The following is a 26,792-nucleotide window of genomic DNA, read 5'->3' on the forward strand; positions in this document are numbered from 1 at the left end:
AAATATGGGATTATGTGAAAAGACCTAATCTATGCTTGATCAGTGTACCTGAATATGATGGGGAGAATGAATCCAAGCTGGAAAATACTCTTCAGGATATTATCCAGGAGAATTTCCCAAGCCTAGCAAAGCAGTCCAACATTCAAATTCATGAAATACAGAGAACTCCACAAAGATATTCCTCAAGAAGAGCAACCCCAAGGCACATAATCGTCAGATTCACCAGGGTTGAAATGAAGGAAAAAATGCTAAGGGCAGCCAAAGAGAAGGGCCAGGTCACCCACAGAGGGAAGCCAATCAGACTCACAGCAAATTGCTTGGCAGAAACCCTACAAGCCAGAAGAGAGTGGGGCCAATATTCAACATCCTTAAAGAAAAGAACTTTTAACCCAGAATCTCATATCCAGCTAAACTAAGCTTCATAAGTGAAGGATAAATAAAATCCTTTACAGACAAGCAATTACTAAGAGATTTCCTCACTACTAGACCTGCCCTATAAGAGCTCCTGAAAGAAATACTAAGCATGGAAAGGAACAAGTACCAGTCACTGCAAAAGCAAACCAGTTGGCAAACAACAAAAATGCAATGAAGAAAATGAGCCAACTAATGAGAAAGAAAACCAGCCAGTAACAAAATGGCAGGATCAAATTCACACATAACAATATTAACATTGAATGTAAATAGCCTAACCACCCCAATCAAAAGACACACACTGGCAAACTGGATAAAAAGTCAAGACCCATCAGTGTGCTATATTCAGGAAACCCATCTCACATACAAAGACACACATAGACTCAAAATAAAGGGATGGAAGAAGATTTACCAAGCAAATGGGGAACAATAACAACAACAAAAAGCAGGGGTTGCAATCCTAGTCTCTGATAAAATGGACTTCAAACCAACAAAGATCAAAAGAGACAAAGAAGGACACTACAAAATGGTAAAAGGATCAATCCAACAAGAGGAGCTAACTCTCCTAAATATATACACACCCAACACAGGAGCACCCAGATACATAAAGCAAGTTCTTAATGGCCTAAAATGAGATTTAGACTCCCACACAATAATAGTGGGAGACTTCAACACTCCACTGTCAATATTAGACAGGTCAATGACACAGAAGATTAACAAGGACACCCAGGACTTGAATGCAGAGCTGGACCGAGCAAACCTAATAGACATGTAAAGAACGCTCCACCCCAAATCCACAGAATATATATTTTTCTGAGTACCACATTGCATTTACTCTAAAATTGACCACATCATTGGAAGCAAATCACTCCTTAGCAAATGCAAAAGAATGGAAATCATAACAAACAGTCTATCAGACTAGAACTCAGGATTAGGAAACACACTCAAATCCACACAACCACTTGGAAACTGAACAACTTACTTCTGAGTGTCAACTGAATAAACAATGAAATGAAGGCAGAAATAAAGATATTCTTTGAAACCAGTCAGAATGAAGACACAACTTACTAGAATCTCTGGGACACCTTTAAAGCAATGTTGAGAGAGAAATTTATAGCAATAAATGCCCACAATGAGAAACAAGGAATGATCTAAAATTGACACTGTATCATCAAAATTGAAAGAGCTAGAGGATCAAGATTAAAAAAACTCAAAAGCTAGCAGAAGACAAGAAATAACTAAGATCAGAGCAGAACTGAAGGAGATAGAGACACAAAAAAACCCTTCAAAAAATCAATAAATCCGGGAGCTGGTTTTTTGAAAAGATCAATAAAATAGACCGCTAGCCAGATTAATAAAAAAGAAAAGGGAGAAGAATCAAACAGATGCAATAAAAAACGATAAAGGGGATATCACCACTGATCCCCCAGAAACACAAACTACTATCAGAGATTACTACAAACAGCTCTATGCACATAAACCAGTAAACGAGGAAGAAATGGATAAACTCCTAGACACTTGTATTCTACCAAGACTAAATCAGGAGGAAGTTGAAACCCTGAATAGACCAATAACAAGGGCTGAAGTAGATGCAACAATCAATAGCCTACAAACGAAAAAAAGTCCAGGTCCAGACGGGTTCATAGCCGAATTCTACCAGACGTACAAAGAGGAGCTGGTTCCATTCCTTCTGAAACTGTATCAAACAATAAAAAAGGAAGGAATCCTCCCTAACTCATTTTATGAGAACAACATCATTGTGATACCAAAACCAAGCAGAGACTCAACTAAAAAAGAAAACTTCAGGCCAATATCCATGATGAACATCAACACAAAAATCTTCAATAAAATGCTGGCAAACAGATTGCAACAGCATATCAAGAAGCTTATCCATGAAGATCAAGTAGGCTTCATACTGGGGATGCTAGGTTGGTTCAACATACACAAATCCATAAACGTAATCCATTATATAAACAGAACCAAAGACAAAAACCACATGATTATCTCAATAGATATAGAGAAGGCCTTCGACAAAATTCAACAGCCCTTCATGCTAATATCATACTGAATGTGCAAAAGCTGGAAAAATTCCCTTTGAAATCAGGCACTAGACAAGGATGCCCTCTCTCACCACTCCTATTCAATATAGTATTGGAAGTTCTAGCCAGAGCAATCAGGCAAGAAAAAGAAATAAAGCGTATTCAAATAGGAAAGGAGGAAGTCAAACTGTCTCTATTTGCAGATGACATGATTGTATATCTAGAAGACCATCATCTCAGCCCAAAATCTTCTCAAACTGATAAGCAACTTCAGCAAGTCTCAGGATACAAAATCAATATGCAGAAATCACAAGCATTCCTATACACCAATAACAGACTAACAGAGAGCCAAATCAAGAGCAATCTCCCATTCACAATGGCTGCAAAGAGAATAAAATACCTAGGAATACAACTAACAAAGGATGGACCTCTTCAAGGAGAACTACAAACCACTGCTCAATGAAATAAGAGAGGACACAAACAGATGGAAAAACATTCCATGATAATGGTTAGGAAGAATTAATATCATGAAAATGGCCATACTACCCAAAGTAATCTATAGATTCAATGCTATCCTCATCAAGCTACCAATGACCTTCTTCACAGAACTGGAAAAAACCACTTTAAATTTCATACGGAATCACAAGAGAGCCTGCATAGCCAAGACAATCCTAAGCAAAAAGAGCAAAGCTGGAGGCTCACACTGCCAGACTTCAAACTATACTACAAGGCTACAGTAATCAAAACAGCATGGTACTGGTACCAAAACAGAGACATAGACCAATGGAACAGAACAGAGGCCCCAGAAGCAACACCACACATCTACAACCATCTGATCTTTGACAAACCTGACAAAAACAAGCAATGGGGAAAGGACTCCATGTTTAATAAATGGTATTGGGAAAACTGGCTAGCAATGTGCAGAAAGCAGAAACTGGACCCCTACCAGTCACCTTACACTAAAATTAACTCCAGATGGATTAAAGATTTAAACATAAAATCTAACACCATAAAAACACTAGAAGAAAATGTAGGCAAAACCATTCAGGACATAGGCATAGGCAAGGACTTCATGACTAAAACACCAAAAGCAATGGCAATAAAAGCCAAGATAGACAAATGGGATCTAATTAAAATTCAGAGCTTCTGTACAGCAAAAGAAACTACTATTAGAGTGAACCAGCAACCAACAGAATGGGAAAAAAATTTTGCAATCTACCCATCTGAAAAAGGGCTAATATCCAGAATCTACAAAGAACTAAAACAGATATACTAGAAAAAAACAAACAACCCCATTCAAAAGTGGGCGAAGAATATGAACAAAAGTGTTCTTTTGAACACTTTTCAATAGAAGACATATATGAGGCCAAGAAACATATGAAAAAAGCTCATCATCACTGGTCATTAGAGAAATGCAAATCAAAACCACATTGAGATACCATCTCACACCAGTTAGAATGGCGATCATTAAAAAAATCTGGAGACAACAGATGCTGGAGAGGATGTGGAGAAATAGGAACGCTCTTACACAGTTGGTAGGAGCATAAATTAGTTCAACCATTTTGGAGGACAGTGTGGCGGTTTCTCAAGGATCTAGAAATATAAATTCCATTTGACTCAGCAATCCCATTACTGGGTATATACCCAAAGAACTATAAATCGTTCTACTGTTAAGACACATGCACATGTATGTTCATTGCAGCCCTGTGTACAATACCAAAGACCTGGAACCAACCCAAATGCCCATCAATTATAGACTGAACAAAGGAAATGTAGTACATATACACCATGGAATACTATGCAGCCATAAAAAACGATGAGTTTATGTCCTTTGTAGGGACTTGGATGAATCTGGAAACCATCATTCTCAGCAAACTGACACAAGAACAGAAAGCCAAACACCACATGTTCTCACTCATAGGTGGGTGTTGAACAATGAGAACACATGGACTCAGGGAGAGGAGCATCACACACTGGGGGCAGTTGAGGGGGTACGGGAGAGACAGCAGGGGGTGGGGAGGGCGGGGAGGGATAACATGGGGAGAAATGCCAAATATAGTATGCACCTAAAGTAAAATTTAAAAAAAAAAAAAAGAAAGTCCCACCTGGTGACTCTAATGTGAGGCCAAAGCTTTTCTCTAACAATAAATATGGTTGGAATTTGCCAGAAAAATATAACAGAGGCAGAAAAGGGCAGAGGAGACAAGAATGCTTTTTAAAAGTTATTACATTTATGCACTATGGAATTTAAAGAGGGAAGTGAGGACATGAGATGATTGACAGGGATAGTACAAAAGAGTAGGGTCAATGAATTGTGTGGGTGTCCCAGAAAGATTGCAGAATTGTTGGATTTGTGCTATAGAAGAAGGAAGCTGAAAGAACATTGGATAAAGACCAGAGAATGCATTGCTTACATTGAGATTCTTAAATGCTGCCAAAATGGTACATTCTAAGGTATGACCAATCATGAGAGTAGGTGACTAAGGTGGGGTGTAGAAGAAGCTAATTGGGGAGAAGAAGGTCATGGGCAAGAGACAGCAGTGTGCTGGAAGAATCATCACTGTGGATGCAGAAATCACAAAGAATGATAACTGGACTCATGCTAGCCATAGCAACCTGGGCACCAGAAGAGAGTTAAGGCATGCAGGTCCCTAGCTCCTAGGGCCATGAGATTCACAGGGATTCTGGTTAGGTGGTTGTCTATTTTGATACTGCTTTCTTTTCCCTTTAACAGCTGGCCAACTCCATATACAGTAGATTTGAGAAAGGGTGAGATGATCAAAAATATTATCTTTAGATATTAAAATAGAGAAAAAGCTTACAACTATTGTCCAGAAGTGTTTGAATCTGCATTTTCTATTGGTAAAAGTGAAAGAAAGGCGAATGAAATGTTTGCAGGCACTGGGAATAAACCTTAAGAAAGATCAGCTTTTTCTTCTCACCTCCTTGTCACATTTAGTGGGTGTACAAATACAGAGCGTGCCATGTTTGGTCTTCCATTGACTTGAGTCCACCAGTTTGATCTGTACTACTTTTACTCTGCTTTTACTATTGATGGACAACCATGCAGGTGTCAGTCACTTTTCATGTGTTTATTCTGCTAATTCCTCATCTCCCTTCCCCACCTCCCTTCCATCTTTCCCTGCCTTTTGCCAATCTCCCAGTTTGTTATGCAGCAATAATTTTCCTTTACACTGCTCCTGCCAATTGCAGTGCCAGATGGCTTCAGTTCTGAGCCCCCTCACCCAGCCCGCCTCTTGAGAACAGCTGCCATTGTCATTGCTGTGAACACATCACGGCTTTGAACCCATAGCTGGGACCTAAACTTGATGCTCGGCATCAGGAGGGGCTGGCGCTAATGCAAGGAACCATGAAAACAGCACACACTTTTCCTTGTTGCTGTTCAGCAAGAGCCCTTAGAAAAGGCTCTTTAGCATTTTTTCAATCATCTGTGTATCGAAATCTCATTGTGGAGTTTAATTCCTTTACCACCTGATTCAGCTTCCTAGCCATGAAGTTCCCTTTATGCCTTCAACACAATTATAACCCTGTTATTCCCCATCCCGAAAACAGATGTGAAAAAAAACTGTGTGTGTGTCTGTGCTTGTGTCTGTGTATGTGCATTTGTGAGCCTCTCTCTTCAGAAATCCTGCACATTCTCTCATCCGCATCCACATATTTTTATTTAAACATGATCACATAACAGGAAAAATACAATTGGATTGCTGTTTGGACAGTCTTCCCGTAAGTCAGCCACCGAGGAAAGAGAAATGATTAGCATTCCTGTTCGTTTTTTATCTTGAGCTATACTATGTTCATCCCAACACTAAAATTCTGTTACTGTGACACTACCCAAAAAGATCATATTTTTGAGTCCTCTGTGATGGCAGGTCAGTAGTGGGCCTGAAAGCCCAAACAAAAAGAATCCTGAATCAAATTCCATGTAGACCAATATGCATTTCAAAGGCATTGCCCATGTAGTCAGTGGGTTAGGGTTTTTGTGTTATTTTCTTTTTCTTTCTTTTTTAGGGGTTGGGGGAGGGAGAGGGGCTCCCTTTCATGTTAATCTAATTGTGCATAACCCAGGCACATTTTACCATGTAGGGAAACTCTTTAGCGTCCCTTCCCTACCACACACTTGGGCCCTCTTTCATTTTTCTCCTTCTGATGTCAGAGTGCCCCCGCCTCCGGCACACATTTTGGGAAGATTCCCAGGATGATGATGTATTCTGCTTTACTGCTGAGGAATTTACTATCCCCTTACTTGGCAGCAAATGAAAGTGGGTATTAATTTCTCAGAGTGCTGGTAGAAACACGACAGAGGGGCTGCAAGAATGATACCCACCTAAATCTGTATGTAGTGCACAGCATGCTGCCGTTTCAAAAGGGGAAGAGAAAAGAAAATGAAAAGAAAGAAAAGATTCTCCTGAGTTGACTTCTCTGCATTTTGCATCGTTAGGTCTTGGAGAGAGATGCGAGAGGTTTGGGCCCTGAACGGGAGTTAAATTATGCAGCTGCAGGGATGCCAGGTCCTCCAGAATAGGATGCTTCGTTTAGATTTTCCACAATGCTATTGAAGTGCTTATTTTCCTCCTGAAGAGACACAAACAGATGCAAACTTCTGTAAACACTTTAGAAATGAATTCAGTGAGTTTGGCCTCTCAGCAGTGCTCAATAGCTGACAGAAAAATGTCTAATTAGTGCAAGTGGAAATAATAGGGCCACTTGGATTCCTTCCATCCTCCTCCAAGTCTACTTTTCCAAGGAACTCAAAGGCCCTTTTGTCTGGCAGGTCACCCTCTCTCAGGCTTTTGTGCTCCAACCTATTAAGAGTAGAAGGGGGAAAAATAGATTAGGCAATGTTCTCCACTCAAATATACGGCGTGTTCTTGAGGGATGCAGAATGGGGTGTTTGCAGCATCAGTTTACAGGTGCTTGGGGAGGGATTCCTCCATTGGCGATGGCCAAAAGCAATTCGCACACGTGTGCTGAGAGGGCCTCCTTTCAAGATCCAGCTTTCCCTCACCAAGTGCCACAGAACCTGCTCATTTTCCTTTTCCTTTCTCAGTTTCCAGTAACATCAATTCTCGGAGTTGGTGAAGAAAAGAAAGAGATTGAACAAAATGAGAGGTTTAGCCATTCTCTGAGTAAGCCTTGTAGGTGTTACATGCATGACCCGTTATTTCTGTTTTGCTCTATTGAAAATTCCACTGAAACTCACTTTGGGAGTCTATCTGTGCCTGTCCATATTTTGTCATATAAAAGAGTGGAAATGAGTGGCTGACCTCTTTCTGTTTTTTTTTCATAGTGTTCCATGTCATTTATTAAGTACTTAAAATCTACCAAGCTCTGTGCTGAGCATTTGACCACACTTCCTCTAATCCTGAAAACAGCACTGCAATGAATATTATCCACATTTCACAGACAACGTCACTGAGACTAGAGTGGTCAAGTAACCTGCCATGGCAAATAAGTGCTAGAGCTAGGAAACAAACCGAGATACCTGTGGCTTCATCTCAGGCATTATATTGCTTTAATCTCTGAAAGTTTTACTTGCATCAATTTTTATATCTTCCATGTCTGTACTGCATATACCTAGTGTTTACTTCACCTTCTTGAACTGTAATGTAGGGGGTCACTTTATATTGATTTCTTTTTCTGTGCAATCTGGGCTTCTTTCATACCCGGTAATTTTTGACTGAATGTTGGATATTGTAAATTTCACCTTCTTGGATTATGAGCATTTCGTGTGCCTACAAATATTCTTGAGCTTTGTTCTCGGACTCAGACAAGTTAGGAAATAATTTGATTCTTTTGAAGCTTGCTTCTAAGTTATCAGAGTTGGCCAAGAACAGTCATACTTGAAGGCTAATTTCATCTCCCTCCTGAAGCAATACCTTTCTGAATACCCCACACCCTGTAAATGACAAGACTCTTCTACACTGGGTGATAGAAACACAAGCTGCTTGAGGTCTAAGAAAGGTTTCCTAAGTTCATTTCAGGTGACTCTTTCCCCAGCTTTGGGTGGTTTCCTTACATGCAGAAGCTGATCAGTGTTCTGCGGACTTCTCAAAGGGGATCTCTGCAGATCTCTGAACTTGCTTTGTGCAGTATTTTCTTCTGGTACTCCGCCCTGGGAACTCTGGCTACCTTGGCCTCCCCAGACTCCGAGAAGCTCCATCTCATAACTCAGGGAGACCATTTCATAAAGGATGCCACCGGACTTACAAAGTGTCCTTGCAGCTCACTGTGAGTAGTGTCCAGCTGTAGTGATCCCCAGCTATCACAAAATCATCATTTGCTCTCATAATACCAACTTTTGCTGGAGAATATCAAAGCACTAAAATTAAAAGCCATCTCCCAGGAAGTTTTCTTTGCTTTCTCTCATTTTTAAACATGTAACAAGGATACTCTTTTCATTTGAAATTTGTTTTTATTTGGCCTTGTCTTCCTTTTCATAGAATTTTCTCATTATAATGAAGGATGTGGAGCCCCTAAAACTGCTGTTTGGGCTCAACAGTGAGTTCAGCCCCAGCTTTAAAGACCCAACTTCTTCCCAGATTAGATTTGATTAGACACTGCTCAGGCCACAGGAGAAAAGCAGGTGAACTGATGCTCAAGAGACTTGTGATCCTCAAGTATTGGCAAAGACGTGGAGGAAATGGAACCTGTGCACTGTTGGTGGGCTTGTAAATGGCTCAAACTCTGTGGAAAACAGTATGGAGGTTCCTCAAAAAATTAAACGTAAAACTCCCATGTGATCAAACAATCCCACTTCTAGGTATATATCCAAAAGAAGTAAAGCAGTGTGTCAAAGAGGTATTAGCACACCTATGTCCATGGGAGCACTACTCACAATGAAAAGAGATGAAGAAACCCAAATGTTCACTGCTGGATGAATGAATAAACAAAATGCGGGTATATACATACAATGGAACATTATTCAACCTTAAAAGAGAAGGAAATCCTGCCACATGCCACAATATGGATGGACCTTGAAGATACGCTAAAGGAAGTAAAAAGATCAGTGCTTTATGATTCCACTAATATGAGGTATCTAAAGTGGCCAACCTCATAGAAGCAGAAAGTAATATTGGAGCTCAGAAAAGCATGCCCCAAAGTATGGTGCTTTGGCATGCTGAGTACTCTGAACTAAAGGAGATTGAAAGATCCCAGAAGCAGCCTCAGAAGCAAGTTTTCTCTGACCTTCTCCTGCCCTCCTGTCTCTCACCCATCTTTTACCACTAAACCAAGCCATAGAAACCACAGAATTCCTCTTCCTCAAGGAACGCTGTAGAAGTTAGAACCCCTCTCCACCAAAGCAAGCCAAAAGACCTAGAAATATTACTCCAACTTCCTTCCTTTCTGTGTAGCAGCTGGCCATAAACAAACAAACAAACAAACAAAAAAACTCTGACCTATCTTGTCTGATAGTAGATTATAAGACCTGTACCTGAAAGGAAGGATGCTACACAGAGAGGCTGAGAAAAATCCCACCCGATAGGTCTTGCTGAGTCCCACCACACCTAGTCTATTATCATTACTCCTTCTGTCCAATCACATTTCTACATGGCTGTCTATTCTTTGTCAAATCTAAGCATTAAAATGGACAGTTTTTTTCTGGGTCTTTGGGTCTTCATTTCTAAAGGCTCCCATGTAATGTCAAACTTTGATTAAATAAACTTGATATGCTTTCTCTTGCTAACCTGTCTTGTGTTATAGGAGTGTCAGCTGTGACCTTTACGACGGCAGAGGAAAGGTATCACAGCTCTTCTCCCCTACAGTAGAATGGTGGTTGCCAGGAACTGGGGAGAGTGGAAAAAGGGGAGTTGTTGTTTCATGGGTATAAAGTTTTGGATTTGCAAAATGAAAGAGGTCTGGAGATCTGTTTTGCAACAATGTGAACATACTTAACACTACTGAAATGTACACTTAAAAAGGGTCAAGATGGTTAATTTTATGATATGCGTTTTTTATCACGATGAAAGAGAGATGCTGGTAACAGTGGCTCGTGCCTGTAATGCCAGCTACTCGGTGACTGAGGTAGCAGGATCACTTGGGCCCAGGAGGATGAGGCTGCAGTGAGCCATATAGATGGTCAGCCACTGCACTCCAGCGTGGGTGACAGAGTGAGACCTTGTCTCTAAAAATTAATTAATTAAAAATAAATAAATAAATAAAAATAAAAGAGAGGGAGACATGAATTCTTGCCTAGCTCTGACTCTTTTGATGTTGTAACTTTGGAAAGTCGCTTAACCTCTCACCTTCAGCTTCCTTTTCTTGTTTAGATTATAGAGTTACTATAAAATTTAAATGCCTTAGTGTGTTTGAATATTTTTCATAGACTAGATGGTGCTACACAAGTGGAAACCATTATTCTCAGTGAGGACAGAGTGGGAAATCACTTCTGGAGAATATCCTGCCTCTGAACATTGCAGCTAGAGTAATTACTGAAGCTTCCCTAAAACTAAAGTAAGATACCAATAAAAATGGAGAGCAAAACTGGAAATCAAGCACGCACTGAAGTGTAACATCAAAAAGAGGGCATTCACGGGCTATCTGAGTACCCACCCTCCAACCAAGGTCCATAGCCATGAGCAGGGAGGCAGGAATGGTGGTGTTCTTTCTAAGCAAAAGCAGAAGGAAGGCTGGCAGTGGCAGAAAGAGCAAGTAGTGAAGATAGTAGCTGAAGGCACAAAACAAAGGACTATATCTATGTGTCCTTAGCACAGGAAAGACTCTTGCTGGCCCTTATGAGACACAGCTGGCCACATATAAAACCATCAATTTGCTTTTCCATCTTTGATTTACATTTTGTGAATGTCAAATGACTGACTTTTTTTTTTTTTTTTTTTTTTTTGAGACCAAGTATCGCTCTGTTGCCCAGGCTGGAGTGCAGTGACGCCATCTCGGCTCACTGCAACCTCCACCTCCTGGGTTCAAGTGAGTCTCCTGCCTCGGCCTCCTGAGTAACTGGGATTAAAGGCATGTGCCACCATGCCCAGCTAATTTTTATATTTTTAGTTGAGACAGGGTTTCACCATGTTGGCCAGGCTGGTCTTGAACTTTTGACCTCAAGTGATCCACCCATCTCAGCCTCCCAAAGTGCTGGGATTACAGGTGTGAGCCACCACGCCCAGCCAACTGACTTTTTCTCATTTTGAAGCTTGTATTTTTCAGATTGATATTTTATTGACAAACTCAGTAGAAGTTTTGAGCATTGCAATTTTAGTTAGGCTTTTTCTGGTTGGAAGGAACAGAAGCTCAATCAAGTGAACACATAAAAGGGGGTGTGCATTATTTTGAAAATACATGTGGCATACTAAATGAGACATGTAACTCCTAGAATGACACTCATGAAAAGGTGGACTTGCCTTCAGAGCCATTCTTGAATCTTCCCTTGTGTTGCCCATAAACATGGCTTGGCTATACTCTACTTTCTATCCTTCAAAGACAGGCTAATTCTTTCTATGTTTCTTAGTTCAGATTGATACATTTGTTTTTTAAAGCCTGACCACAGAGTCAGGAGGGGTCAGGTTATCAGGTAGCTCCTCTCAATCAGGTGGCCTTGATCTGGTGGTTGGGTGGAGAAAAAAGGGTGTCAAGGCCAAGTAGAAAAATACACACCTACCTCAAAGACAGGAGCTGTGGGCACAGCAGTTTCCCTAGAAAGGGTTATTGTCTGCCTTAGAAAGGCTGTTCATTACTTATGTCAGGGTCTTTGGAAGGATCCAATAAACAGTACCTCTCTTCCTCTCCTGGATTCTGAGAATATGGAGAAATAAAAGAGGCAAGGAAGCGATGAAATATTACCTTTGATTCTGATAAAGGGTAAGTTAGAAGATACAGCTTTGTATTAAACATAGGAAATCTGCTAGTGGAACCCAAGAGTTATATAGACTTCTCCATTTAGTCACAGGAATTACAGGGACAAGCAGAATTACTCCATGTGGGGCAGCTTACTAGACAAGACTTAAGATGTAGAAAAGTATTGACAAATTCCTGTTTCCTTTAGAGAAAAAAGGGAGAAGAGAGGTCATACATGGCCACTTTATTCTTCTCAAATTTACCAGTAAGATTAGTCACTTCACCATACATGGAGCAGAGTGGGGAAAGTGATAGAAAGAGGCCGGGGGTGCTATGGTCATTGAGTTCCCTTCACAAGGAAGGAAACATGGAGAGGAGAGAAGATACATTCTCCCCAACAGTTGGCAACTCCATCACAATGAGAGCAATGATTGACTCAGACCAAAAAGATAAATAGAGTAAAAGATTTTATACTCAGGAAACACATTGATAGTTTAAAAGTCTTAACAGTACGCATCAGTTTTAAAACAGAAATGTTATTGTGCTGGTATTTGGCAGGCATTACCTGATTGATGAAAGCCTGCAGATACAAATATTCTGGAACTGCTGATTATTTTTTGGTATTTATTAATAAAATAGTAAGTATCAGATAATTGACTCAAAGGGGACCCTCTGCAGGTCTCTGAACTTGCTTTATGCAGCTCTTTTGCTCTGGTACTCTGCCCTGTTAACTCGCTACCTGGACCCCTCCAGACTCCCAGCAGCTCCATCCAGCTTTCTAACACAGAGTTAGGACAACAAGGGAGCGTGTAGGATCTGGATTTGGACCTCCTGTGTTCAAACCCCAGCTCTTAGTCACAGGTCATGTGACCTTGGCATATCACTTGACCTCTCTGCATCTCAGATTTCCCATCTGTAAGATGGGAGTAATAATAGAACCTGCCTCTTAGGATTGCTAGGAGAATTTATTGAGTTAGTGCATATGAATCACCTAGCACTGTGCTTGGCACCTGGTTTTGCCCAGTAAGTGTTAGTACTTAGGATTATGTGGTGATGAAAGCAGTGCTTTGTGTAGCAACATCGTAGTAGGAAAATGGGCAATGCTTACAATGCTTTCTTGGCTTCAAGTGTGAAGAAACATGCCCAGAAAGCACTCAGTATGATTTAGTTTAGCATATGAGGATAACGGTATTTGGGTGATAAACTCATTTATGCTACTGGATATGTAACCACTAAATCAAAGGTCTTTAGTATAACACCCTAGCAGAGCAAAAGATGATGATGTTTTTCATAAAAACTTGATTGCTTCTTTCTGCTTCTCACTCTTTATGTTACACTTTCATTTCATGCTGGTTTTCTTCTTTTTCTTATTTTATTCATTAACTAAACATGATGATATGCACTGTTATCTAAAATTCTGTAGTTCTTCCTAATTAAAATGTAGGCAATAAATGAAGCAGTGTCATGAACTAACGTGGAAGTTCTCCCAGATGATGATGACTGAAAGAAGAAAACAGCAGAACAAAATGTTTAGTGTGACGTCACTTATGTATGAGAGAGAGAGATAGGACGGGTAGGGGAAGGCAAAGCAAGACAACGCTCAATCAATGTCTAAATATAAATAAAAGAATAGCTGTTCTGGAAGGATCTTTTCTCCCAAACCATTGTCAAGGAGTGTTGGGGGAGGAGGAGAAGTAAGATTAGATCAAGGGTGGGGAAACTATGGGACACTTTTACCCTATATACTTTTGTTGTTGTTGTTATTGTTGAGACAGAGTCTTGCTCTGTCTCCCAGGCTGGAGTGCAGTGGCTGGATCTTGGCTCACTACAACCTCCACCTCCTCTGTTCAAGCGATTCTCCCGCCTCAGCCTCCAGAGTAGCTGGGACTGCAGGCACCCACCACCAGCCCAGCGAATTTTTGTGTTTTTAGCAGAGACAGAGTTTCACCATGTCAGCCAGGCTAGTCTCGAACTCCTGGCCTCAAGTGACCACCCGCCTCGGCCTCCTGAAGTGCTGGGATTACAGGTGTGAGCCACCACACCCCGCTCTAGTTTTTACTATATACTTTAGTGTTTGAGTTTTTAACAACAGGAAGTATGCATTTATCGCTTCTATAATTTTATAAACGTAATGGGGAAATGGAATGAAGAAAATACTATTTTATTGCACAATTGAATTGGACTTTTCTATTTTCTTTCTTTTGGTTCAGCCGCCTAATAATTTTTCTCTTCCTCTCTGTGGGTTTTGTTGTTTTAATGAAAATGCCTCCCACGCTAAGCCTGGCCCTCAGCCTGCCAGCGTTTCCGCCTGGCTCACGATGTTCCACGCTGTTCCTCCAGGTGTCCCTGAGGGCCTCCATCCTCGCGCGGGACTGTGCCGCGGCGGCAGCTATTGTGTTCTTGGTGGACCGGTTCCTGTATGGGCTCGACGTCTCTGGAAAACTTCTGCAGGTCGCCAAAGGTCTCCACAAGTTGCAGCCCGCCACGCCGATTGCCCCGCAGGTGGTTATTCGCCAGGCTCGAATCTCCATGAACTCAGGTAGGCGTCCTCCTGCTGGCTGTCCCCGCGTCCTCGGTGTCGTCTGGTCTGCGGCTCCCCTTCCTTCCCGAGCTACTTGACCTCCGCGGGACACTCGGGGCACCCGGGCCCTGCGTGCCACCTTTCCGAGCCCGGGGCTCCCCTCCCCCGCCCCTGTGCCCTTCCACCCGCCTCTTTGCCAGCACAAAGGCCCTGGCATAAAGGGTTTCAGAGCCAAAAGCAGTAGAGAAAATTGTGAAAGGGTGTGGAAAATACTAATTGGAGCTTTTGTCTTCTAACAAATCTGTCCTGCTGCTTTCAAACAGGGGTATCTGAATTGCTATACTTCTGACCAAGAGCCTTTAAAAAGCAGATTAGAATTCTACTATTTTCTCTTCGTTCTCCTGTCTCCTTTCTGTAGGGCCACTTGACTAAGCTAACAATGGAGCTGACAAACCCACTGAAGTAATTTGAGGGTTTTTTTCATCATTCAGAACACCGGTACAGTACCTGATTAGGTCTTAAAGTATCTTTTTTTTTTTTTCCTGTCACTTTGAATGAAATGAAAAAGGAGGCTGACATTCTAACTTAAGACGTGGTGTGGAGGAGGGCTGGAGGGGAGGGGGCCTGCTATGCATTACTGCGAAGTCCACTTCCATAGAATTCTTGAAGTATTTAAATTGCTGATCGCCATTAGATTTAGAAACGTGTAGCCTGTTATTCCTGTTTCCAAGACTGAAAAATAAAGGATGAAAAGAGAAGGCAAGTTACCCTTCCCAGAAATGGTACTGGTTCATTTTCTGATTGGTTTTAGCTATTGCTATTATTTTAATAACTCTGGTCTTTAAGAGGTTAAAATCTCTTTACTTCATTTCCTTTGAAAAGGAACTGTACTAGCTATGCTAAATAGGACAATTGCTGAATGCAGAGAGGGACAGAGACAAAAGGACATGGGAGAAATGGGCTAGTGGAGGTTACCTTTTCAAAAGCCCAAGTTCATTTACGCTCTTGCAACTGTGCATAAATTGTGCATGTCTTGTTATTTACTATTCTCAAGTAACTCAGGGACAGAGTTGAACTTAGGAAAAATTTCTTCTTTTAAATGTTCCTGATGTAATTTACAATGTCTGGGATATGAAGGAAACATAACAACTGTTGTTCCTTCTGATGGTGTCAGATGGCAGTGATGTGTGAGCAGGGCGTTCTCTGAGGGGAACAGAGTGGCAAGGGCTGGATGGGGCAGGAAGGGCTCTAATATTGGTTCTCATCAAGAAGAACTTGGAACAGAGTTAATGTAGCATATTTTATGCTATACAGCATTGCTACAGTGTGACATGGAAACTGACGTCAAATGGGACATTGTCCTCAGGGACGTCGATAGCTTTGCTTTTACCTGGCCAAACTAATCTTTCAGGTTTCCATTTTTGTTTTGTTTTGTTTCGTTTTTGAGACAGAGCCTTGCTCTGTTGCCTGATCACAGCCCATTGCAGCAATGACTTCCACGGCTCAGGTGAAGCATCACCTCAGCCTCCTAAGTAGCTGAGACTGTAGGCATGTGCCACCACACCGAGCTAATTTTTGTATTTTTATAAAGACAGGGTTTTGCCGTGTTACCCAGGCTGGTCTCAAACTCCTGCCCTCAGGTCATCCACAGGCCTCAGCCTTCCAAAGTGCTGGGATTACAGATGTAAGCTGCCATGCCTGACGAGGTTTCCTTTTTAAAATTTTGTTTTAGGAGGGTTTTTGAAATAATTTCTCTCAAGGTTCTAACCAGGGGGTATATCAGTTTTCTCCTGATAATGAGAAAGCCTTGGTATGATCAGGATGAATAGGATGCTCCTTTGCTCACAGCATCCTGTGTCTAACATGAAGGTCCTGGATCTCTTCCCCTAATAGTTGGGGTTGTATTTTCCTCAAAGACACTATTAGAAGTGCCATAGGAAGACAAATACAGCCTCAGAGTTCAATCTTCTCACGTAAACATCTACCCCAAAATACCTGGAGCTTCCACCTACACTGGGTATCTCAGATGGAGAGAAGGACCAGGGCTTAGAGCAGAGATGGTTTCGGGGCAACAGAAGATTTGCTGAAAGGAGGCTCTCAGGCCCAACCCTTAGGAATCGTCGTGGGATGGAGAAGTGAAAGGGATTATATAATACTGTAAGGGTTAAGGAAGAAAAACAAAGGCAATATGAGAGGACAGCAGTCTTGCTATTATCCTTCTGATCCAGCACTTCCTGGTATCCACCACAGGATTCCACCCAGCAGCAAGAGAAGGCTGACAGGGCCTGCTCACCTCACTCTTGCCTGAAATTAGGAGACAAAACCTTTCCAACCACAGTTACAGATAAAGACTCAGATTTCCAATTCCATCAACATGGAGGACTGAGCAAGTGCAGAATCTTCTCCCATTACCAATACATAAACATGGCGAATTAAAGATTTGTAGGTATCTGAAACATAAAAGGTATTTAAAGTCACAGCAGTAGACTACCGCTTATGACACATAGCCAAAGGCGCTTACACTTGAACAAAGTCCTCAAGGGAAGGTGCTGTCATTTTAATCCCTGTGCAGAGATGAGAGACAGTTGCCCACATAAGAAGTAAAATATTTGCATCAAGCTGGAATTCTTAAAGGTTTGCACAGGCTATAAAAGGAGACTGAACAATCAGTCTCACCAGCCTGCCCAGAGAATTTACAAGGAGGCTTGCTCTCGGTCCAAGCTCTGGGATGGAGGGGGAAAAAAAAAGACTGGCCGGGTGCGGTGGCTCACGCCTATAATCCCAGCACTTTGGGAGGCCGAGGCGGGTGGATCACAAGGTCAAGAGATTGAGACCTTCCTAGTCAACATGGTGAAACCCCGTCTCTACTAAAAATACAAAAATTAGCTGGGCATGGTAGTGTGTGCCTGTAGTCCCAGCTACTCAGGAGGCTGAGGCAGGAGAATTGCTTGAACCCAGGAGGCGGAGGTTTCGATGAGCCAAGATCACGCCATTGCACTCCAGCCTGGGTAACAAGAGTGAAACTCCATCTCAAAAAAAAAAAAAAAAAAAAAAAAAACCTCCCTCCTAAAATAAAAGTCTCAACTCTGCCAAATTTGAGTGTAAAGTCTGAATTTATTTTGCCCACAAAGCAGGAAACCCGCTATCACATAATTAAGAAAAAAATTGTTCAAGACTGAAATTTCTAGGCCCCAGGAGATCAAATGCAAAACTATGCTCTAAAGAAATGTCTGCTCCCCAGAGCCATGGGAATCTCAGAGGAAAATATTTTTGGCTAAAGATGACCTTACATTAAAATTTATAAGCAACAGGCTTGGTGGCTTACACCTATAATCCCAGCATTTTGGGAGGCCAAGACAGGTGGATGACCTGAGGTCAGGAGTTTGAGACCAGCCTGGCCTACATGGTGAAACCTCATCTCTACTGAAAATTTTAAAAAATTAGTCAAGTGTGGTGACAGGCATCTGTAACCCCAGCTACTTGGGAGGCTGACGCAAGAAAATTGCTTGAACCCAGGAGGCAGAGGTTGCAGTGAGCCAAGATCATGCCATTGCACTCCAGCCTCCTGAAGGTGACAGAGTAAGACACTGTAAAAAAAAAAAAAAAAAAGAGAGAGAAAGTTATAGTAATTGATGGGGAATTCCGCACAAAACAGACAGAGCATACAAGTTTGTTTTCATATAGACAGGACACAAGAATTCAACCACAAAACCATGGCTGAAGAGCACAGAATGCCTAGCAGCCCTCCCAGTTGGTGAGATAAGCTTTTGGCATTTCACATGCTAATAAGGGTGCCCAACTGCCAACCACCAGACTGCTTCAATGGGGTGAATGAGATCAAATAAATCCTTCAAAAAATGAAGTAGAAAACAAAGATATAAAAATGCAAGCATAATGTATTTATCAGCTTCAGGAGTTATAAAATTATTTTGGCAAATGATAATAAAATTTTCTAAATGCCCACTCTCAGCTTTTCACTCAATCTCGATTCAGGCCGGCAACAACAAAACACAAATAGTAGTGCTCCTGCATACTGCTCCCCAAACTTCCATGTATCTCTGAATCCCCTAGAGCTCTTTATTAAAATGCAGATTCTGATTCAGTAGGTCTCTGGTAGGGCCTGAGATGCTGCTGTTCTGTGAACCTTGCTTGACTAGCAAGGAATGATCTAAAGATTCTAACCATGTGCCTGGCTGCCCACCTGGGACAAATGACCACTAACAACCTTAAAATCAAGGTACATTTTCTAGGGCCGGTTTTTCAGATGTTCCAACCACATAACCAACCTACCAGAAATGTACTCCTGCAAAAGCATTAACTAACAGTGGGGGAGAAAATTGTGGAACTGGAAACTGAATTTAAAGAAAATGTTAAGGATGAAGCTTAGAGAGCTAAGTAGATGAACAAAGAGAAGTTTAAAAAACTCAAAGAGATTGAAAAAAACACAGAAACATAGGAAGATTTCTAGCAGGACTGACTAGACTCAGAATTGGAGAAATTATGTCTTTACACTGAAGAAATATATCTAGCCTTGGGCAAAAAATTTTAGGCCAGGCATGGTGACTCACACCTGTAATCCCAGGATTTTAGGAGGCCAACGTGGAAATCACATGAGCCCAGGAGTTCAAGACCAGCCTGGGCAACAAAGGGAGATCTCATCTCCAAAAAAACAAAACAAAACAAAACAAAACAAAAAACAAAATTAGCCAGATGCGGTGACATGTGTCTGTAGTCTCAGCTACTCCAGAGGCTAAGGTGGGCAAATCTCTTAAGCCCAGGAAGTTGAGACTGCAGTGAGCCAAGATTGTACCACTGCACCCCAGCCTGGGTGAGAAACCAAGATCCTATCTTNTTTAAAAAAAAAAAAAAAAAAAGTTAAAGAAATTTACATCTAGACCATACTTAGTATGACAAACTACAGAAAATCAAACAATAAGAAAGTCTTAAAGAAACATACAGAAAAGACAGATTAATATAGCAAGTATAGTTAGATTAACAAAAAGTATCTTATCAATAATAAGAGTTCAGAAAGAAACAGAATCTGCAAAAAACTGAACGGAAATAGGTTTCGACTTAGGATTTTATACCTAGCAAAATTACCACTCAAAAGTAAGAATAAAATAGACATTTTCACACCTGAGAGACTAAAAATGTGAATTATTCTCAAGACAGCTCTCTCTCATTCACATACACACTAAAGGATGCATTTTTCTAAGGAGAAATTTAACCTAGAAAGATGAAGTGGAGATCGAAAAAAGTTGATGACTAAAGAATGTAGTAAATACATTAGTTCATAAAAGATTAAAATAAAAGAAAATTATACGGCAATATCACTTACACAATTTATAAGATGCAAAAAATCTTAAAATATTACCAAATTGACCAACATTGTATTAAATTAATAATACGCTACAATCAAGGAGGGTTTATTCCAGATATATAATGGTAGTGGGTTTTGTTTTGCTTTTTGAGACACCATCTCACTCTGTCACCCAGGCTAGAGTGCAATGAATCATTGATCACTGCAGCCTCAACATCCCAGGCCCAAGCAATCCTTCCACTTTAGCCTCCCAGGTAACTGGGACTACAGGTATGCACCACCATGCCCAGCTAACTATTTTATTTTCTGTAGAGACAAGCTCTCTCTGTGTTGCCCAGGCTGGTCTTGAATTCCTGGATTCAAGTGATCCTCCTGCCTTAGCTTCCCAAAGTACTGGGATTACAGGCATGAGCCACCATGCCTGGCTGACAGTTAAATATTTTTAAATCTATTCATTTAGTTCACCACATGCACAGAATAAAGAAGAAAAACTATGTGTTCACCTAAATAGATTTTTTAAAGTTAATAAAAATTATAACCTATTTAGGTTTAAAATGCAAACTAGGGACAGAAATGGAATCTGGTGACAGAAACCACACAGTAATTTGAACAAAGAAAGTTTGATACAAAGATTTACTATTTCAGGGGTTTAGAGTAATGAAGCCTTGGCTAGTGAAAAGTAAAGAGAATTCTAAAGAATGCAGGATAGCAATTATAAGCTATAGCTGCTATTCCCTGGACTAAGCTAGAACATCTGAAAAAGAGCCTTGGCCCTCATACCTACGCACACCATGGCTGAGATCAAGACCTGTTGGAGAAGGCCCAGCTATGGCTCGCCGCATGGCAGAGTAGTTACCAAGGTTCCATGCTGGCGGAACTCGCTGGAAATCCACCTTCTGAGTGTTGGAGGAAGCTGTGCCTTGGAACTCACCACAAAGCTACGTTTACAGAGCACCAGGGGAAGGTCACTAGAGGAGCCTGACTGGCAGCACTCCACCGTGAAGTCCGCTGAGAGGACTGACTGCTGGGTTCTGCTGACCTCTGTACGCCGAGGAGACAGATGCTACACAAGTCACCTATGTTGCAGGAGAAGTCAGGCACAGGGAAAGCTATGATAGGCGTCAGGCACTGAGGAAGAGGTACCCGCGGTAGCCTGGCCAGAGAAGTACACCAAGTTAGGAAGAGGAGCACCCTCCCCATGCAGTGTCCTTCCACACCCCTTGATGACAAGGCTTACCGTCCTGCCAGATGGTAAAGGAGAAATGTTTGCCAGTTCCATCCCCATAATTACAAAGCAGGTATTGAAGGGTGGACTGGAACTGAAAGATAAGTTGATGTTTGCTTTGGAGCTGAAAAATGATGTTTCTCCCTGCATAGGAGGGAACTTTCTTAAGCTGATAAAAGGAAGCAACTGAAAGCCTCCAACAAAACCAATGATGAAAAATTATAATTCCTTTTAAAGTCAGGTCGAGTTAAAAAAAAAAGTACCTCATTACTGCTTCTATTTGATACTTCCCTGGAGGTCCTCTCAAGGCAATAAGAAAAGGAAAATAAACAAAACGCATAAGGCTAAAAATGAATAAACAAAAAACAGTATTATTTACAGACAATATGGCTGCCCACATAGACTATTCCACAGATGGTTAGAATTAAGAAGTTCAGCAAGGTTGGTGAATACAAACTCAATATTTTTTAAATGTCCATTCTTATTTAGCAACAAAGCCTAATTAGACATATGTCTTTTAAGAATAGAGTTGCTTTGATAAAATTTATTCATGTAGGTATTTCATTTGATGTCTCTCTTTTTAAATATATTGGTATGAATAAATTTAATTAGACTGTAAGCCATGATTTCAGATACTAATTTTCTTTTATTCTCTCTTTCTCTGTCTTTCTTTTTTTGGACAAATATGTGTGGAAAGCCTGCTATGTACCAACCATTGCATTAGGCCTTTAGGATAGTTATAAAGATGATCAAGATATGATTCATGATCTTCAAGTGGTTCAAGTTGGGGGAAAAGACAAAACAATTAAAAAAATAAAAATAGCAAAACAATTAGGTTTTTAAAACAGAGAGGGATTTAGAAAGAGGGGCAGGAAAAGAGAAAGAAAGGCAGAAGGGAAAGAAGGAGGAAAGGACAGATGAAATGGAAGGGGGATCCCGAGATAAAGGGAGGCAGGACAGCAACTTTAAAAATTGGTAAGGGAGGGAGACAAGATGAGAAGCTCTAAAAACTGCACGTTTTACTTTATGCTGCGTGTTTCCTTCTCTGATGACAGGAAGAGAATGTGAGGAAAGAAAATCGTGCATAGCTAAAAATGGTCCCCTACAAACATATCATGTTGACAACTAATCTGAAATAGTGATATCTCTGGGGAGCAGTTTAGCACTGGTGTTTGGACTTTAATGGCAGGCTGCCTTGGTTCTTATCTTTTGTGATGATACGTAGCCTCTGTAAAGCCCATTTCTTTATTTGTGAAATGAAGACAATAGAGTGCTTACATGTAATTTGGAACAATTCCCATCCATAGTAAACACTTAATAAATGGTAGCTCTATTGTTATTGTTATTACTATTTTACCATTGAAGACAGGGGCTCTGTCTTGTTCATCATTCCATCTCCAGCTCTTAGCACAGTCCCGGGCATGATTCAAACATATGTTGGATGAATGACAAATATTATTGAGCATTTGCCCTGTTCCAAGCATTGTTAAGAGTTACATGGGACAGGGCACTGAACAAAACTGACAAAACCTCCTACCGTCTTGGAATTTACATTCTGCTGGGGAGATCCAGGCAATGAGCAAATAATTAAAATATACAGTGTGTCTTATGGCAATAAATGACAAAGGAAAATAAAGCAGAGAAGGTGCAAAGGGGGGCAGTATTTTGGTTATCATTTGCTTTACAACAAGCCACTCCCCCAAAGTTACTGGCCTAAAACAATTTAATCATAGTTCATATTCTGGCTACAACAATACACATCCCTCTCATGTACAAAATACACCCGCTCCTTTCTCAGAGCCGCATGCCATTAAGGGTTCTTAAGGGTTCCAGTTCAAAGCTTGAGATCTTACCCTCTGAAGTAGGTTTAGGGACAAACAAGTCTTCTCTCAGGTGCTTCTTCTGGGGGTACAGAGAATTGTGAACTAAAAGACGAGTTATCTACCATCCAGCACAACTGGCATGCAATGGGGACACAGGAAATGATCATTTCAATACGCGCTCCTGTGCAAAAGGGGGAGAAAGGAGAGTCATGCAGCAATCACTGTTCATATTCAGCCAGGCATATATCCGAAGTATTCCTGATGTGGGGACAATAATCATTTCTTGATTAGGGCTCACTTTTTCCCTCTCTCTCTCTCACCCAGGCTGGAGTGCAATGGCATAATCTCAGCTCACTGCAACCTCTGCCTCAAGACAGGTTCAAGCAATTTTCTGTCTCAGCTTCCCAAGTGGCTGAGATTACAGGTGCACACCACCATGCCTGGCTACTTTTTGTATTTTTAGTAGAGACGGGGTTTCACCATATTGGTCAGGCTGGTCTCGAACTCCTGACCTCAGGTGATCCATCCGCCTTGGTCTCCCAGAGTGCTAGGGTTACAGATGTGAGCCACAGTGCCCGGCCCATAAAATATTTTTTATGAAAACATCTCAGCCTGCTCCATGCCTATGGAAAGTTGGACTCCCAGATGTCCCTTTTCATTTTGAACTATCTCTGCCCTTCTTAGATCAAGCTGGTATAATTCTTTAAATACTTTCTAGCTTTTTCACATACTAAATTAGAAGAAAGAAACCCATGCCTACATTTGTCTCTGAGTGCTACTTTTCGGCTGCAAGCCAAAGGGATGCAGGACAGCACCTTTAAGATTCTCAGAAACTCTTTCTCTTGGACAGCAGGTCTGAGGTCTTAACAAAGGGTTTTACAGCCACGCCCTTCGTTTGATCTTGACCCTAAGGTCACATTTTACTGACAGTGCCCTGAATTTGACCTTTGCCCCAGGTTTTAACTTTTTATTTTCAGAATGTCTTGCTGTCTGGAAGGACTATTCTGGGCCTTCTCTGTTTTCCCTAAGTCTTGCTTAAAAATGGAATACAGCAGTGCCCCCTTATTCCTGGGGGATACATTCTAAAACCCCAATAGATGCCCAAACCCAGTTGCCATTAATCAGGACACATTTCTGTTTATGTCTTCTACCCACAGATTTAGTGCCTTTTCCATCTTAACTAAGCACCTATCACGCACTATAGCCAAGTGTTTGCAGTTTGAGAGGTGACAACAAAACTAGCAGATTTCCTTTCCTTCTTCACCACTTTTGGATAGAACATCCATCCTTATCATAGATCTTAGCAACCTTGGCATCTGAATTTTTTCCTAATTGCCAACATCACTACTCCTGCCCTTTGGGGTCATTGTTAAGTAAAAGAAGGGTGACTTGAACACAAACACTGCATTACCTGACAGTCGATCTGATCATCGAGAGGGCTGCTACGTGACTAATGGTTGGTCATCATAGACAGCACGGATCCTCTGGACAAAGGGACGGTTCATGTCCCAGGCAGGATGAGACTTCATCACACTACTCAGAATGGCACGCAATTTAAAACTTATGAATTGTTTATTCCTGGAATTTTCCTTTTAATATTTTTGGACTGCAGTTGACTGCTGGTAACTGAAACTGCAGAAAGGGAAACTGGGGACAGAGGGGACTACTGTAGTTCCTTCTTTAGGTTATCGCTTTCTTCCTGTACTTTACCTTGGGTAACTAAAAGATATACACTTTGTCACTTTCAATATTCTTCCTGGGTATCTCCTTAGCTAGACACCAAGTCCACTGGTTACATTTTGCTGCATTCCACATTACTCCTGGAGACCATGTTGCCAAACTTTACAACACTCTGTAATGTCTGTTCCCTTTCTCAAACTTCCAGGGACAAGCTGGGATAGCTAGAGGGCCTGGCATGGTCTCATTCCACACAGTAGGCATTTGGTACTGGCTTCCAGCTAAGAGCCCAGAGGTGGCATCAGAGGAGGGCCTCAGTTCTCCTCTGCATGGGCCTCTCCATGTGGCGGCCTCAGCTTCCTCAGAGGATTGGGCTGAGGAAGGAAAGGCAAAAGGTATAGATCGCTTAACACCCAGACTTCTCCCACATTCCGCTGGCCAAAACAGGTCACAGGGCCAGTTGTGTTCAAGGTGAGGGGACATAAGCTCTAGATTCCACTTCTTGATGGAAAAAATGACCAGGTCATCATTGCAAAAGAGCGTGAAGGATGGAATATATTGGTGTGGTCATTTTTTACAATCTACCACAGCCAGAGTGTCTATGTATGTAATTTAAAATAAGATGGTCAGGGAGGCCTTCAGAGACAGCGACATTTGGGCAAAGACCTGAAGAAGAGAGGGAGCCTTGCAGATATTTGGGATGAAAACATTACAGACTGAAATAATCTTAAATACAAAAACTCTGATGTGGGAATGAGCTTTGTCTAATCAAGGGATGATAAGGAGGCCACTGGGACTGAAGGAGAGGGTGAAGAAGGAATGAAAAAGTTGTCAGAGGTGAGGTCAAAAAAGTCATGGAAGCCAGATCACAGAGGGCTTAGAGACACCTGGAAAAAGGAATGTTTGATTGAAAGGATGAATAATTGTGTTTCCAAAAGGTGTCCATAGAATGGGCCCTTCCTATGTGGTAGTAACAAAAAATAAGTAAAAACTTGAGAAAGAACCTCCTCACTCCCCACCTCTAAATTCCTTCCTGATGATTCTATAACTAGTTCCTGTCCATAGGGAACCCTCTTCCACTTCTTGAAATAACTTTCACAGGGAGGCGGCACAGCCCGTTGCAAAAGTTTGCCTGTCCTCCTCAAGGCCTGCTTTGCGTGAATGCATTATCACATACACATGAATCTAATTGCCATTTCAGATACCCTCCAGATTCCCACCTTACCAACTTCTGAAATCTTCATCTTTCTTTTTCAGTTTTACAGATGATGTTGTCACTGATTTTAAATCATGTAATGGAATGTCTCCAAGGGGGGTTACAGCTCCTGTTGCCGTGTACCAGTCTTAGAGCATGAACAACTTGTGATTGTTAAGTGCATGTTCAAAGCTAATTGTGTGACATTTGTTTGCTGCTTTTCAGGAAAACTTTTAAAAGCAGAGTATATCCTGAGCAGTCTAATAAGCAACAATGGAGCAACGGGTGAGTACTTTCTTATCTTCACAATGCCCTTTACCTCAGCCCCAAACAGCACACACATCTAATAACAGCTTAGTGACTTAATGGTTACTAAACATTACATGTTCCCGGAGCTATCTGGGACTGGCTCTGCCACTCATGAATGAAGAGGCGTTGATCAAGCAGCTTATAACTCTGTGTCTCTGTTTTCTCTAAGTTAAAAACAAAACAAAACAAAACAAAGACAAGGAATCTACTATTGGCTTGCTTCCTTGCAGAGTAAGTTATCTAATGGACAGTCCTGTCAAGGCAGGGAACTCTTGCGGGCCTCAGAAAGTGAATCAATAGCAGCTTTTAAGCAAAATTGTGATGGAAAATAAAAGCTTCTAAGTTCGGAAGAGTTCGCTTTGGCTTTATCAATTTAAATGGTTCAGAAAATAGATTTGATTTTGGTATATAAGAACTTAAATAAAAACTTGTTTCAAAATGGATTTTCTTTCAATATTTAATTAT

General features: G+C 41.3%; 1 protein-coding gene across 6 annotated transcripts in view; it reads left to right on the forward strand.

Annotated features, from left to right (window-relative positions):
• The window catches only part of ALPK1 (alpha kinase 1), a 165,989-nt gene that overhangs the window by 118,768 nt on the left and 20,429 nt on the right, over positions 1-26,792 (forward strand). For all 6 annotated transcript variants that reach the window (XM_037731943.1, XM_037731937.1, XM_017509944.2 and 3 more), the window contains 2 exons: positions 14,598-14,796; positions 26,244-26,303. In XM_037731943.1, coding sequence (XP_037587871.1) covers positions 14,598-14,796; positions 26,244-26,303 — 259 coding nt within the window. The remainder of the gene's footprint in view (positions 1-14,597; positions 14,797-26,243; positions 26,304-26,792) is intronic.

Source organism: Cebus imitator, unplaced genomic scaffold (assembly GCF_001604975.1).
Source record: "Cebus imitator isolate Cc_AM_T3 unplaced genomic scaffold, Cebus_imitator-1.0 Scaffold17, whole genome shotgun sequence".
Taxonomy (NCBI): domain Eukaryota; kingdom Metazoa; phylum Chordata; class Mammalia; order Primates; family Cebidae; genus Cebus; species Cebus imitator.